A 16,483-nucleotide genomic window follows, 5' to 3' on the forward strand; every position below is an offset into this window, starting at 1 on the left:
TATGAAAAAAGAAAACGAGAGTGTGTTTTTAAAACTAGAGAAACCATTTTAATACTTAGAAAATAGAAAAAACGATTGATGACATAAAAGAAATGATGCAAAAAAAAAAAAAGATCCTACTCTGAAAACTTGAACCTTGCCTGAAAACGTTTCATTTCGGAAGCCAAATGAATTTTTTTTTTTTCTACTGTTTCATAAAAATCAATTTGAGTGTTTTTGAGATAGGTTTAAGAAATCATATAGTAAAGACGAGTGATTCCAAAGATTAGGAAAAAATTCTGGGAATCTTTTCAGGGATCGTACTAAAGTGGGAAAAATCTTTGTTGAAATTAAAAAATGTCATCGACAATCGTTTACTGAGACGGTGTGGAATGACCCATATATACACATACACGTTATATACGATATCGTATATCGTTGAAATGGATGATCGACTTTTTGGTTTTGTCGAGAACCGATTTAACTTTGTAAAATGGCACTTCAGTTTCTCAAGGCAAACAAGATATCTGATAGCTTCAATCGGGGAAGCGAACTGCCTGGAAAAGACTTGCAAGGCGCACAGCTTTCGCATAGAAACTGCAGATCTAAAATAATCCATGGCACAATACGCGGTGAAAAAGAAATAAATAAAGATAAAAAAGGATTTTGCCCAAGTGTCTTGTTTTAAACAAGTCAATGCGTGTATATATGTATAATTGTTGATATCGATTGAAGTGTATAAATAATGATTAATTAACGTGACGTTTTTGGTGTAGCAAAAAAAAAAATGTATATATATAAAAAATACGACTAATTAATACACGTGAGAAACCGACTTGGGAATTATTCGTGTCGTTTGAAAGCCGGAAATTTTATTCGTCTGTCAATTTCTCAATCTCAAATTTTCACAAAAAATCAAAGCTTATATTACAGTTATGGATGGCTGCTCTTCCGAAGCGACAGATCACTGAGAGAATATCTTATCGAAATAGTTCGATCATTTCGAACGAGTGTAATAATAAAAATTCACGTGATTATCCAAACGTTCTCTTATTTTTTTTTTTTTTTTTTTTCCCCAGGAAAAGAAATTCGGCAAACTGTTTTCATCACAATTTGAAAAGAGAAAACATTTGGAGAAAGATTTTTGAACAGTATTTCTGACTTTGCAGAAGATTGTATTTTTTTAAAAGGGGCGGTATTTTTATTTTTTTGTTTTTTTTTCCCTTCTTGTCCGCAAACACAGAGAGAAAGAGAAGTTACATCGTTCTTTGACATGCATTTTATGGTAAATTATACCGTGTGTATAAGGTGGAATTCCATGCGAACCTAACGAAATGAAAAATGGCAAGGGTCAGACGTTGGTTAGGTTAGTAAAGGAATTCACCGTACATATGGTAGAATGTTTGAAGCGAATAAGAAAATCTTGGAAAGTTTATATTCGGTGTACGAAAGAGAATCCCTGGTATTCCCAGTGCACTTGATTTTTTTTTTTTTGTTTTTTTATTTTTTTTTTTTTTTTTGTTTTTTCAAGTTATATTTGAGCATGTACTATACATACATACACGATACGGGATTCCCCGTGCAGCCTGAAACTTCACCCTACTCAATCATCGGACGCAAAGGCCCATTTTTAAAAAGCCGGGGCCGTGGATAAGAAACAAAATATATAGATAGAGAAAATAAAATCACGCACATAAATTCACGAAGAAGAATAAAGAGACTGTATAAAGAAGTAGAAGTAGAAGAAGAAGAAGAAGAAGAAGAAGAAGAAACTGTCGGCATCCGAGGGGCTGCAGAAAAGATAGAGAGAGAGAGAGAGAGAGAGAGAGAAGGAGAGGAGAGGAGAGTGCGCGTGGAAGTCACGCGAAAGATCAATATTGGTGTCGTTATCCGGTGGGACCAAGCGATTCGTGGCTGCAGACACGCTAAGCGTCTGTAAAAATGTTGGTGTTCACGAACACGCGGATAGAGAGAGAGAGAGAGAGAGAGAGAGAGAGAGAGGCGATAACGGCACTTGTTATCTTTCGATGAAAGAAACCGTCTCCGGCATTTTCTCTCCTCTCGAGGAACCGGATGAACCTCAAAGGTGGCGGCGCTCGAATCTTCGAGGTTGGAATTGTGGAAGCTGCTCGTCGACCTTATGATAACGACCTCTTTTGAAGAGAAGGAATTGACGCAGTCCCGCGGTTTCGACAACGTACAAACCCCCCAATACGGAAATCTGCAAGACCTTTATCTTTGATCGGGTTTGGTATTTTACCGATCCACCGTGACGGGGGAAAAAAAAAAACGAGGGAGAAAACGGAGATGAGAGATTTTTATCCCTGATATGAAATCTTTCGTTGCGGAGAAAGTACAAATAATCCTGGAAGGATTCGTCGATTTAATTCGGATCTAAGGTGAAAAAATTCAGTACTCAATCATTTTTTCCGACGTCTCGGCATCGGGGAACGATTTATTCTGAACATTTTTTTTTTTTTCTAGTACTTCAAGTTTTTTTTTTTTTTTTTTTTTAAAAAAAAGCAATTCAGAGAAAAAGACTAGCATCGTCATTTATAGACAATTTCACCGAGGAACGAGGTTCGAGATCTTTTCTAATCGTCAAACAGACATCGTCGTAAAAAATCTCCGTCGGAAATCGCGGCGAAATTCACGTTGTTTCATCGGCGAATTTCGAATAATTCGTATCATCGCGACGATATGACAAAGCAACGGGGATTATAAATACCTCGTGCAATCACATGTGGCAGACGTTTTTCACCGTTGTTCAATCGCATTCTGTTCGTTAACGCATCGCTTAATCTCCCGCTGCATTGACTGACTGACTGACTGACTGACTAGACTGTGTGCCCATATCTCGAGTTCAATTGTACTCGACAGCCCTTTTTGTTCCTGTCACGTGATCGCTGATCCGTATACCGAGTGCAGCGAACGGGATCTTCTATTCAAAATCAGTAACGTTTTCGAGTGATTTATGGTATCCAGAAACCACGTTGTAGAAATCCTCTGATACCGCAGCTGATACAAACTTGCTGTTTCAGTCGCGATATTTTGACGAAATCCGAACGTTTTGAGTCTAGTGATTTTTTATCTCCTCAATTTATAATCGTATAATCAGTTTTGATCATATTAATCCAGGGTAAAAAAAAACATGAAATAAAACATGAAACATATAATAAAATTCCAATAATGTTGAACAATTTTTCTCAACAAGTGTACTCATTCATGTTTGAATCGTAGAAATTTTTCTCATCGGTTTCACCTCGTCTTTCATGTATGCACCGGGTAAAGTTCAGTTCATAAGCGTTATAATTTCAAGATCAAAGTGCACGGTTACTTTCACCATTCAACGTTTTTACATCGTTATCGTAGTCATCCGTAGAATTCTCGACGCTTCTTAAAGTGCCTCAAAAGTTGCCGACAAGTACGTACCTACGTGCGAAAGTAACGCCAAGAGAATCGAGTATAGGTCTACCTATAAAAGTTACAGAAGTATCAAAGTCAAGGTGGCAGTTTTCAATTGCAGGATGCGTACTTCTGTGTCTGCATAAGCCGTGCGAAATTTACAAAAACCGAATTCTCTCATCTGTCATCGAAACATATTATGTGCTAAAAAAATAAGTGAGTGAATTTCAGCAAATGCTAATACAAGAATCAATTGTTAAATACGATTCTGGTTCGTCTTATTAAAAATTATCTAGATCGAGTTTTGTTTGTACATGTTTTTCATTGGAATCACTTGATGTGCTCATTTTTTAACAATCATATTTTTTATTCTCGTTTCACCAAAAAATCGAATTTCGATAACGAACGGACGAAATTCTGTTGAAAAGACAAAAATCGAATGGTGAAAAAGACAACTTTTCGGTATTTTCATCCCGCAAATCGCTGCGTAATTGTTTTTGTATTTTGTTTTATTGTTTTTTTTTTTTTTTTTGTGCTCTTTATTACTCAAACCCTCCTAGTAACCTAGACAACGAGATTACACGAGGATTATAAGACTCGACCCTCATTAGCGTGTCTCTCTCTATCATAAAAGGTATCGCCAACGCCAACGGGTAAAAGATTTCACGAAGGTTGCCATGACGACCGTGTGAACCACGCGAAATCCTATGAAATGCTCCAAAAAGTCCACGGCGAAAATTTCCAAAACATGCAGCGGTCATAAATATTATCTTGCAAACATCGGGCCGTACTCTGACCGTCGGAGTATAATTGGACTAATTAATTAACATCCCAGACAACACCGAAAAGCTGATAACAAGCAACCAAAAATAAAACGTCGCTTTTTTAGAATATTTTTAACCTCGTCGCAATACCGGGTGTTTCCAAGAAAATTACGCAACGTGTTGGGTTGCCGACCACTCAGGGAAACAAATATCGGTAAAACAGATCCACCGATTTATCGGTACGTAAGCGCGTTTAAGCTCGCTGTGAATTAAATCTGCCCGTGTAACTTAAGTTGACGCATTCGGTGATCGCGTTACGGAGTCACGTTCGAGTGATTATAACGTCAGCTGATAGCAACAACGTCGCATCTCAGAATTTGTTTCGACAAAACTTCACCTCGGATTTTAGTTGAAAAAACAAAAAACCTGCTCAAACCTGAATAGCGTTTTAAAAATTCTGAGATAAGATGTCGTTACTGTCAGACGTGACTCGACTAAAGTAATTATGACTCGGTAAATTACTGTTTTACCGATATTTGTTCCCCTCGGACATAGGCAACCCAATATACCGCGGCATTTGCTTGTAAAAAGCCCGAATCTTTAATTTTTGGCTAAATATGTTATACCGTACGATAAAAAAAAAGTGTTATTTTGATTTCAGTGTACAGGATATCCGTGCGTAGAGAGCATCAGCAGTAAACGAAAACCTCCGAGGGTAAGTGTCAGAAGTTTTCACGTATAGATTTTTTCCAAGTTTGCCAAATTTCTTTTTCCCCCTCAGATTAAGGGAACGCCGGGTTTATCATGGACTGATTAATTTCCTTTTGGCACGAGACTGCTGCAGATTCTGTCCTCTCAGGTGATTCTAGTTTTTGAAAAAAGTGTCTGGCCCCGCGAACCGCGAGTGTTTATAGTACTAATTAGGCGAAAAGGTCGGTGCCGCAGGGAAATTAGTTCGCAAGAGACTAACCAGAGTCCAGTGTTACACCCACACACAAACACACACAGAAACGTAACTGTAGTATTGAAGAGGCTGAATAGTAAATAGAATTAGCGCCAGCATTAGATGGCCGAAACCAATGGTCGATGGATTTGTGGTTTTGTCTGAATAGGTAATTCTTCAACACTTCAACTGTTCGGTAATCGTGAGAAGGGTTCGTGAAAATTCGAATTGAAAACCACTCGTCTTACGGAGCGTAATTATTGTGAGTTTATATTTCTGGCTGACGAAAAAAATTTTTCAGAATTTCACCGAGGTGTCCCTCAAATCTTGAAGAGGTTGTTTGGCTGAAAAATAACACTTTTTACTAATTTTAATGCGAAATAATTGCACTTTGAGTAGTTATCAATTCGCTGTAAAATACCGGAATTTCAAATAAGAGCGTAGATAATGATGTTTTGTTTTGTGTCGTTTCAAGATTGTTAAAAGTTTGTCATATGCGGGTAGTTTCACTTTACGACGGCTGGTTTCATTCAGAAGACAATAATATTTTACAAGATTAGCGAAACAGAGCTTATTTATATTTCTGTAGTGAAATTTAATATTTTCATTCGTTTATTAGAATTGGTATCGGTGCAATGTTGTAAAATTAGATATTCAACGGTGCCAGCATGAAAAAAGGAACGTTGTTTAAGTGAAATTGTATGAAAATAGTATTTTGTACAAAAACGAGATATCCTAAAGTTAAATCGAACAAATTCGCTAGATTTTTAACGATTTTCAAATGATTTCAAGCGAAGCACCGAAATCTGAACCTTTGTTTATAATTTCCCTATTTTCAATGGTCGTATGTTAAATATTTGGCGCTTACGAATATGTATAATAATTTGATAAATATCCAATGTACGATTATATCTCGTAAATTTTTCTCCAACCAACCTCTTTAAAAGAGTTTTTACGCCTAGTTTCCAGTGTCTGCTTCGCGTCTCATTGAGGTAATTAAATCAAATCAATCGATGGTCTAAGATTGAGGTGCTTTGGCTTCTTAAGACGCTGGCGCGACTCGATCTAAGGATTCAAATTTGCGTTCGTTCTCCACATTTACGATTTTTCTCATTCGTTCCTTCGCTATCAATACCAAAAAAAGCAACTGTTAAAGTATAGATTTTTATAAAATGAAATATTTCGTTTCATCATTCATCCGGATATCACGTTTTAAAATTATTTCGTAACAGTGTCTCGAATATCAAGGCGAATACGACATTTCATATTTCAGAGAATTTCTCTCCTTTCTCTCTCTCTCCGGTAACTGCCTGAAAATATGCGAAAGTTGCGGATATTCTGAGAGAAATATTATATCTATAGAAAATATTTCGAACGCGGCGTTGAATAAATTCTTGAATACAGTTCGAGCTTTACTTGATAAGAAATCTGTGATTTTAACGCCGCCGTAACCTGGCACGAAAAAGTGATGGATTCGTTCGATTTAATTGACAATGAAAAAGTATTTTTCCTTTTCGTTGCCATTCGTTAATAACGTTTTTGCATTTCGGATACGGAAATGTGGAATATATATTTTCTTTTATCTCTCTTCAAAATCTCCGATAACCAAAAACATTTTTTATTTATTTTGTTTATCTTTCTCATTTTCTTTCAATAAATTTTACGAATAATCGTTTCAGTTTACGAATGAAAGAATTGTCGTGAAGCAGTAAAAAGCCTTTTTTTTTCCTTGGTAAAACTTTTTGGCCACTAAGATTTTGATGCAATAAATTTGCGATTTTCACGTTCACGAAAAATTGGTAAAAATTTTGGTAAAATTTCGTGTTCAACCGCAGACTCGGGGGATTGGTAGGAACAGCTGGTACCGAGGCTGCAGCCAATTATTTGTTTCTCATTAAGGCAACTTTGTAATCGATCCGAAAGCCCAGCTTTTGCGAATTTCAACTGCTGCTGCAGGAATTAATTAGTAAAATTTCAAACACACCGTTACCGCTAAATTTTCAACTTTTCACGATAAAACTCTCGTTTAGTTTTAATCGAATTTCCTATTCGAGCGTAAAAAAAAAATGACGTTTGAAATTTTTTTTTTCTACTCGAAGGTGAAAATATTTCCGAAAGATTGGTGAAATTTCATGCATGGCATGTGGATTCTAACTCAGTCGGATCTTTTATTGTTGTCGTCGTACTTTTTATTATTATTATTATTATTATTATTATAACATCGCATGCATAGAAATTAAAAATAAATAAAAAATCGTTAACGACCCTGCTGGGCGTTACCTTTTAATTAAATCGCAAGTATGAATAAACAAAAGCAGCTCAGTCATCCATTCGTCGTTGGCTGCTGGCGAGTTGGAAGCGGAAAGATAGAAAAATGTCCTGAAATGTCGCGAACGCAAATAAAAACACATTTCTCTCGTCCGAGAATTAATGAAGACTTTTATTCTAGGTAATTTTGAGAATGATTGATATATGCTTTATACGTTCAACGCTGTGCGATTCGATTTTTCGTTCACGCTATTATCACGGGAATTATTTTTTCCTATTTTTACGTCTAGTTTCTACTTTTTTGAAAAGTAGTACCGTCAGTGAAATTTTTCAAGATCAATGTAACTCTGTATTGCCATAAAATATACTGCAAAATGTATGAATAAACCGATTCATTTAATTCTGGAACATTGGCGAAAGGCGGTAAAAACGTTCTCGGTACTGAGTAAAATTTAGGGGTAACGGCTAGAAAACTAATTTTCATTTTCTACCTAGAAGTATATTTTGTCGATCGCGGTAAAAGATGAAAATAGTTAAGGACCGAGCGGTAACCGGAAATAAAAATTTCTCTCAGTGAGTGTTTATTCACGTTTGAAATATTTAAAATTATAAAAAATAAAAAGAATAAAAAAATTGATTTAACAAACGATTCAAAATTTACCGTACAATTTTACAGAAACCGCTCATTTATCTCGGATCCACAATTTTTAATTACGCGTCTAATCTTACGAGTCGAATATACGAAACGGGTCGAAGATCGAAGGATTCGGAATTACCAAGTCCCTCAATTTACGGAGAGAGAGAATAAGAGTAGAAGTAAATATATATATATATATATATATACACACACACACATAGAGTGTAACCGTGTAATCTTTATTGTTTTTTGGGGAGATCAGAAAAGCGGAAAAGGGAGAACGGCTGAGAGAATAAGGTATCTTCTTCTATTCGTAATCTTAGATGAAGAAAATAGGATCCTCCGAGTTGGAAGGCGATGTATATCCCCGCAGCTGAACGTCTACCGGTGATATGAATCACTGGACCGTGGATAAGTGAGCTTTATGAATCCGGGAATATTCATCCTGGCGATTTCGGAAGGGCTGGGCCGATAATATACATAGCTATATATATATATTTGTAGTCTATGAGTATGGATCTATATCCCCGATTAAAAGTCTCGAGAGTATATATCTTGAAATTAGGAAAGGGATTGCTCTGTTTAACGGAAACCGCGGAAGGGAATGAAAAACTGAAAGGCCAAGGCTCGCTCATTTATTTCCTCCTTCGATATTATACAGTCATACCTATATTATTAGGGATGTATATACATATATATATGTATGTATACGTACCTCTAGATATCACTGCCGGTAACTTTTTTTTCCCTTGAAATTTTTTTCATCGATTTATATTCGCCCGGCGTATATATGAGAGACGATGAGAATTCTTCAATTGACGCCAAGTGATCTTGAAGAGTTAATTGAAGTTTCAATTTATTTTCCTTATTTACATTATTATACGTAGATAAAAATCTTTAATATTTTTACCGTGTTCTAATAAATATCGAGAGTTCAAGTTTTACTTGACTGTGAAAAAAGTTGGTGTACGATGTACAGAGTATCAGGTTTTTAAAAACATGCTCGAATGTATCGAAAATTAATTGTAAGCATTGAATCGAAGAATTTTTCGGACAAAAATTGTTGGATATGAAAGTGGACGTCGAACGAGTATTCCAGTTTTTGGGTCCGGGGACTCTGCTGGGCCCATTGAAGCCCAACTTTTATTCTTCAAACGGAACCTCTCATTTTTTATTGCTATTTCTTATTTTTCATTGAAAAGTCAGTAAGCTTTACTCTTAGTCATTTTTTTTCGGTTTTCGTCTTCGAACAGGCCCAAAACGTTATTGCGAAGTTTACTCGCGAAAAGAGTGAAGATTCGTCAACCTTTGCGAAGAATTTAAAAATGAGAACGAGTTCTACGATGAACGGAATTGTTCGACATTGAAAATTGCTTAGGCGCTCGTTTGCATTGTTCATTAAGAATAGCTAAGCGTTTAAGAACCGCCGGCATTAGCGTTACTTGATGTTCACCGTGGGGAGGTTCTTAAACGCTTAACAATGTTAAAAAAAAAAAAAAAACAATAAAAAAACAAGGGCCTAAACACTTTTCAATGTCCAACAATTCTGTTCGTCGTAGAACTCGTTCTCATTTTTCAATTCTTCGCAAAGATCGACGTATCGTCACTCTTTTCGCGCGAAAACTTCGAATAACCTTTTGGGCCTGTTCGAAGAGGTAGATACTGAAAAAAATAAAAATGGACAGATATAAAAACATAAGAAAATATTCACACACACACACAAGACAAAGTAAAGTAAATGTACAAAGTGAACCTTGTTTGATATTGTTTTACTCGTGTTTCTTTTTTCCTTTTGTATTTTCTTTCATTAAACCGCAATCTCCCAGACGAGAAGGAACTCGTTCATTTTCAAACGTTCACCGGTGTGGATTTCTTGAAGCAGTTTTTTCTCATCCGGCTTGCATACTCGAGGTGAATTTCAGCCTTGAGCTTCCACCGCGAGTGCGAAAATCCGAGAGCATTACACACCCTCCAAAGCTAAGATATGCCATGCCGAGGCATGCCTGACGTACCTCAAAGCCACGACGTCAGGCCATTACCATTCGGCCTCTCGACCCGTGCACCGTGGCACTATCAAAATGCCATTGACATACCGCCTGAACCAGTCGAGCAAACTACCAGCGAAAATTTCTGCGAATATATATTTAGCGATTATGCGCCATTCGGTCGCAGCTGTGATCGTCGGTTGATATACGTGACGGAACAATTTTTTAATCGTAAATTTCGATCGCTTTTACATCCCGTAATTGAATTTTTCGCACACCGAGAGAAATTTTTATTTCCGGTTACCGCTGAGTGCTTAGTTTTTTTAACGATACTTGTTTTACTCAATTTTTCTAGTTGCTGTAACAAATGAAATTTTTCTCACAATCAGTGTAATCGTTCAGGAGAGTTCTTATGCAAATAATATCGTAGTGTTGAAAAGATTTCAAGTCCAATGATGAATTTTTTATTTTCATCTGTCGTCTGATGTAAAAAATATTTAATTCCGACACCGCTCTGTATTTGATTAGAAAAACTCTTCGTGTATCCCAAAATCTGCAGGTGAAATCGGTCATTTTTGTGATCGCGATTTCTAATCGAAATTAATCGAAGTTATTTAACAGTCTGTGAATGAATGAATAAATCTTGAACAATTATGCAAGCAATTGTTGACCTACCTGAACAATTTCTCACTGAATTTTGGTATTCTTTTGAAAAATCTGAGCACAATATACGTGATATATATTTCTTTAGCTTTTTGTTTTTCTTCCCCGGAGTCAGAAGAAGATCCACGATTTCTCATATCCCCGCATTTTGAATTGGTTATTTTTTTGCGGCATTTAAATAAAAGAGCACCCCGGTATATAATTCATGTATGTATGTATATGTATCATTTACCCATGAATAATTCATTACGAGTAATAAGATCCATCGTATAAGGTTGAAATTCGTAGAAATTGCGGATAGGAACGTAGAACTCATGCAAATTATTGAATCTCCGCATAATAGGCTCCGTGTTATTCCATCCCTTATTTTAGCCTGCAAGAAAGCAATTCTTTACACCCCGTGTCGAATAGGAAGAAATAAAATGAAAGATGAGTCAATTTTTGTTTTTATTTTCAATTGGTTTTACCCTTTTTTCTATTTATTTTACCTCTGCGCAGGAAAAGCTGTGAAATTGGAAAATGGACGAACAAAAATGTCGAAATAAAAAATAAAAAATCCGGAACTCTGAGGTATTATTAAAAAATCGAGGAATAAGTTTGAATGTTTTTTTTTTTTTTTTCTTTACCCACCGTTTGGAAATTCTAAGCTACTTGTTTCGGAGTTTTGATCTTTTAAGTTATTCAATCACACGAATCACACGAATTACGGTCGTTTATGGAACTCGAATTGTTACGCGTTACAGTTGAAAATCGTGATATTGAAAGTAGGACGTGATGTAAATTAGTCGTGAAGTTATTTATACGATTTTATTAACTTCGAACTATTATCGGCGTAATTACACAACGATTTTGGGAAGGCCATTTGTTATTACACGTCCATGCGACTTTCGCCCCCAAGAGAATTCCGAGCACTTAACGAGCGTCCAATGGTTACATTACGGCTACATACGGTACTTTCAATTACCCACAAAATTGTGTTAACTTGGCGTGCAAGCTAAAGTGTAATATTATAATCCCAAAATTGACGCCACAGAAGATTAATTCAATAATCCTGGATACATTTTGTTTTTAATTACTATCCTTTTAGAGATAAAATCCTTGAGATAAAATCGAACCTAATACAAGAAAACAAAAATAGTTTTACCCTTTGAGTCACACGTCATTGTGCCGAGTTAACTTTTATAACAAGATCGTGAAACCCAAAAGGTGACCCCAAAATCCCTTGGACAAAGTTTTTTCACCGGATTCAATCGAATTTGAAATTTTCTTCGACCATATCGGATCCGCCGTCTTCAATTTTCAAAATCCCATTTCAGTTTCGTAATCAGCGAGCCAAAAACTCATAACCTATTTAAAACCTGTGTACACGTGGAGGAGCAACTTTCTTGGAAATGAATTATTCCTTCAATTTTTACAATTTTTTTCTATCAATTTATTTCTAACAATAATAAATTACATTATATCGAAATGACTACTCTCGAGTATTGAAAACATTTTAGTATACTATCAGAAATAGCGAAAAACTGCAACGAAATATGTTTTCAAACTTCTCTAAATATACAAAAAATGTATGTAAAATACGTGGTAACTGAAAATGTCGACACAGATTTTTGGCTATGAGTTTGAAACGGGTGAAAATACGTTGAAAAATTTTCGTTCAAGTGTAAACGTACCACTGAGAAAAATTTCATTTGCTACATTAACTAGAAAAATTGAGTAAAGCAGGTATCGTTAAAAAAACTGTTTATATATTGTTGGAATTACGAAAAACGAGGTACGCGTAAACATTTTGCGCTATCGTCGATCCTTTTTTGGTTATTGCAACACGAAATCAGTTTTTGAGGTTGACTCTACTTTTTTAGTTAAACAAGGCTTTAACGTCAGTTTATTCTTGCGCGAGCGTTAAATCTTCGCAACGGTTGCAAGAAAATCTAGCAACAGTGATCGTAACGAGAAAGAATAGTAACGGATACTAGACTTTCCGGTAACGGCTAGAAAACTGATTATCATTTTCTACCCGGAACTGTATTTTTCGATCGTGGTAAAAAATGAAAATAGTCAAGAACCGAGCGGTAACCGGAAATAAAAATGTCTCTCATTGTCAGTGTACGAAAATTTTTTTCTCCGTAGAAATACGAGAATTCCCAAATCATACGTACGTAGTAAGAGTTGTAAAAATTTCCTCCCGCATGCAGGAATACCAAGGAAAAAGAAGGAAAAGAAAAAACCAAAAAGAAGCATGCGAAATAAATCACCCGAGGTGAAGTTATCTCGACTAGCGGGTACCGCATGGAGAAAACAACGGGAAATAAAAGAGAGGAGAAGGAAAAAAAACGTGATTGGTCGAATCCACGAATAGGTCGAGTTGAACCAGCAAGACAGAGAGAGAGAGAGAGAGAGAAAGAGAGAGAGAGAGAGACCCATATGCAAACTACACGACTTTAAATATAGGAACGCTCGAAGTATCGAGCGCGCAAAAGCTTTAGCTTATTGTCAGAATGCCGATGTGTTGGACATTGTAACGACGATGCGACGTTTCGGTTCGACAGGGTTGACCTGACGCTGAGGAAAGCTTCGAGGCGAGACGATTGCTGGGAGCAAAAAACGAGGGAGAGACCGGATCAATTTTGTCCGACGTTATTACGGACAAATCAGAATTTAGTACAGGATCGAACAGCCTTGCGAGTCTGTTAACGATCGGCACTTTCTATGACCGTTCTAAATTTACTATCTAGACTCTAGTCGTTCTTGACCAACCCGAACTGCAATTCTTCATATATTCGGATCTCGAACTAAATGTAAAATGACGGCTTCGCACGTCGATTAGGTTTCTTGGAATTTAAACCTTAAAGCACGGTTGTTCGTGTGATAGTTTAATAAAATTATACACATGATGAAAGCAGCATCCTTAATGATCAAGACAAAAACCACGCGGGGAGGAGGCGAAAAAAAAAAACACATATCACGAGAAGAATTCGTAGAAAATGAAATTACACAAAAAATTTATTCACCGTACACACAATTTCACTTTTTCTTACACAGATTTCGATCTTGTAACGTGAAAAACTGCATATTTTTTTTTTTTTTCGATGTATCGATTTTCATTTTCATCGTGAATTGCGATTTTTTTTTTTTTTAGTTTTTTCCATTTCGGATTCTTATCGCGAAATTGCAATTTTTATTATCTGCCTCGACGATATCCTGGGTGACCTGAGCGTTGGCTTAACCCGAGACCGTCCGGAGAAATCCCAATTACGGTGAAGGACGACGTCGATCAGCTCCTCATCTCCGCGCTGCTGCGTCTCTTCGTATTCGCATCGCCGCAGGCGTTCGACTCTCATGCGACATCCGGCATAAATCAATTGAAAACAGAATCTCCTTCGTTTTCCTGTCTGTAACGCGTTTCAAACTACACTGAGAGAAATTTTTAGTTAAGGTTACCGCTCGGTCCTTGACTATTTTCATTTTTTACCACGATCGAAAAATATACTTCCAGGTAGAAAATGAAAATTAGTTTTCTAGCCGTTACCGGAAACTCTAGTATCCGTTACTATTCTTTCTCGTTACGATCACTGTTGCTAGATTTTCTTGCAACCGTTGCGAAAATTTAACGCTCGTGCAAGAATAAATTGACGTTAAAACCTTGTTTAACTAAAAAAGTAGAGTAAACCTCGGAAACTGATTTTGCGTTGCAATAACCAAAAAAGGATCGACGATAGCGCAAAATGTTTACGCGTACCTCGTTTTTCGTAATTCCAACAATATTCAATCAGTTTTTTTAACGATACCTGTTTTACCGAATTCTTCTAGTTACTGTAACAAATGAAATTCTTCTCAGTGTGCCGTTATAACGACAACAATTTTGACGTAGAAAAAACCGTGCTCTTTATCCACTTTAATTTGTTTAGAAAATGTTTTAACTTTTTCAGCGTAATTTTAAGCAGCTTTGGTGGTTCTTTTTTATCTTTTTTTTCTTACATGCCCCTTGAAAAGATAGTTTTTATACTCAAACAAAGCCTCTTAAAACCAAAATTAGGTAGCAAAATTTTAAAAGATGAAATTTTTCAAACACTCTGACTGAAATATCTCGAAAAGTATAGAAATTAGGAATCTGTTCTTGGTTTCATTTCGTAGACAATCGAATATACTTCTAAAAAAATGTTGTCACTACTATGTGACGTTATTTGTATCAGCTTAGAACACGAGTGAGATAAACATTTACAAGGTAACAAACATCTTTATTCATTCATTCAATCCAATCAACTTTAAACATTCGTATTGAACACAAGATGAACATTTAGGTGTATAGTAGTCTTGACCTTTTTTTTTCATAGAAAATTTGACTATCTACAAAATGAAATCAAGAACAGCTTCCCAATTTGTATAGTTTTCGAAATATTTCGATTACAGTGTTTGAAAAATTCAAACCGGACGAGTCACCGTATAAAATTTTACCACCGAGTTTCGGTTTCACGCGGCACTGTTTGAGGCTAAAAACTAACTTTTCGAAGGGCTACGTGAGAAGAGAAACAAAAAAAAGTTTCAAAAAACGACCAATAAATTTTTCTTTATTTTTGACAAATTTTTTTTTATGTTTGTCCTCTTTTATTGTCCAACTTTCTTGTTTTACCGTTCTTTCTTTTTTTTTTTTTTTCAACCTCGCCTCTCCGCCGAATCGTCGCACACGAAAGCAATGCGTGTGGGGAAGGTGGTGAAAGTTTCGACACGTAGAAATTCGTTCACATCGACAATTTCCTCGCAAATCAAATAAACAAAGTTTTACAATATCACGTGCCGGGGTGTAAGATTTTTTAGAAAAATAAAAAAAAAAAAAAGAAAATGAAGAGACGTTACAACGATTCGGACTGATCGAGAAAAATGAATTTTGCAGTAACTTGAAGAGAGAAATTATCACCTACAACAAAATTATACCGTGAAATGCGGTTTCCAAATGATCGGATCAGGCATTGGTGTGAGATTTTTTTTTTTCCAAAATAAGCGACGGTCGGTTTTCAAGATCGAGCGAACGGATTTCACCGGAATAACCTCACCTATACACTCATATAGCCGGTAGACATGCATAATATAGGCAGCGAAGTCGGGTATTTTTTATCCTGAGAAATTGCAAGGTTAAAGCACGGACGTAAGTCAGGATTTGTAAAGGTAGGGCAGCGGGAAAAAATTTTTCGTTGTCAGTCGCGACTTACGGACGGAAGTTTTATATCATCTTCTTTGATAAAACCGCACCTTTTCACCGATGACATATCGATGCCAATTTCGTCGCGCCCTATTTCCGCAAACGAAATTACATAACTTTCTGCTTTTTGCTTTCTTTTTTTCTTCTTCTTTTCTCAATCATTTTTTGACAACGGTGCAATTTTTCGTTCACGTCAAATTAGAACATTATCCGAAAAACTCGGAAATCGATCGAGGCTCTAATATTTTTCACTCGGAAACTGTTGCATATTTTTTTGTTCATTTTTTTTTTTTTTTTGCTAGTCTAGCTTGTACGATTTTTCGTCTTCAAGCCCGAAGAAAGCCTGATTATGAATGCTTGCCAGACAGAGATAAAATTAATGCACCAATGAGCGTTCGCGAAACTGAAATATCCATTAATTTTCAATTTACGTTACGATCCAAGTTTCTTGCGAAATTTACTTGTCAAACGTTTTGTAAATTCTACAAGACACTTCGCTCGGCGGTGAAAAAATGAATATTCGCCCGCATATGCGAAGACAAAGATAAGGGAAAATATATCAGCGAAGCAGAGCTTCGGAAAGCTTTGAAAGCTTTGGGAGTGAGCCAGTCCAACCGGAAGTCAGCAGTTTGGGGTCGCTGA

The 16,483-nt window shown here is 36.3% G+C and overlaps 1 protein-coding gene across 5 annotated transcripts in view; it reads left to right on the plus strand.

Annotated features, from left to right (window-relative positions):
- Nrx-1 (neurexin 1) overlaps positions 1-16,483 on the plus strand; it is a 90,082-nt gene that overhangs the window by 8,930 nt on the left and 64,669 nt on the right. For 4 of the 5 annotated variants that reach the window (XM_046634317.2, XM_046634318.2, XM_046634320.2 and 1 more), the window contains exon 2: positions 4,810-4,863. The exons of the other annotated variant lie outside the window; for it this stretch is intronic. In XM_046634317.2, the coding sequence (XP_046490273.1) occupies positions 4,810-4,863 (54 nt within the window). The remainder of the gene's footprint in view (positions 1-4,809; positions 4,864-16,483) is intronic. 5 annotated transcript variants of the gene reach the window in all.

Source organism: Neodiprion pinetum, chromosome 7, assembly GCF_021155775.2.
Source record: "Neodiprion pinetum isolate iyNeoPine1 chromosome 7, iyNeoPine1.2, whole genome shotgun sequence".
NCBI classification, from domain to species: domain Eukaryota; kingdom Metazoa; phylum Arthropoda; class Insecta; order Hymenoptera; family Diprionidae; genus Neodiprion; species Neodiprion pinetum.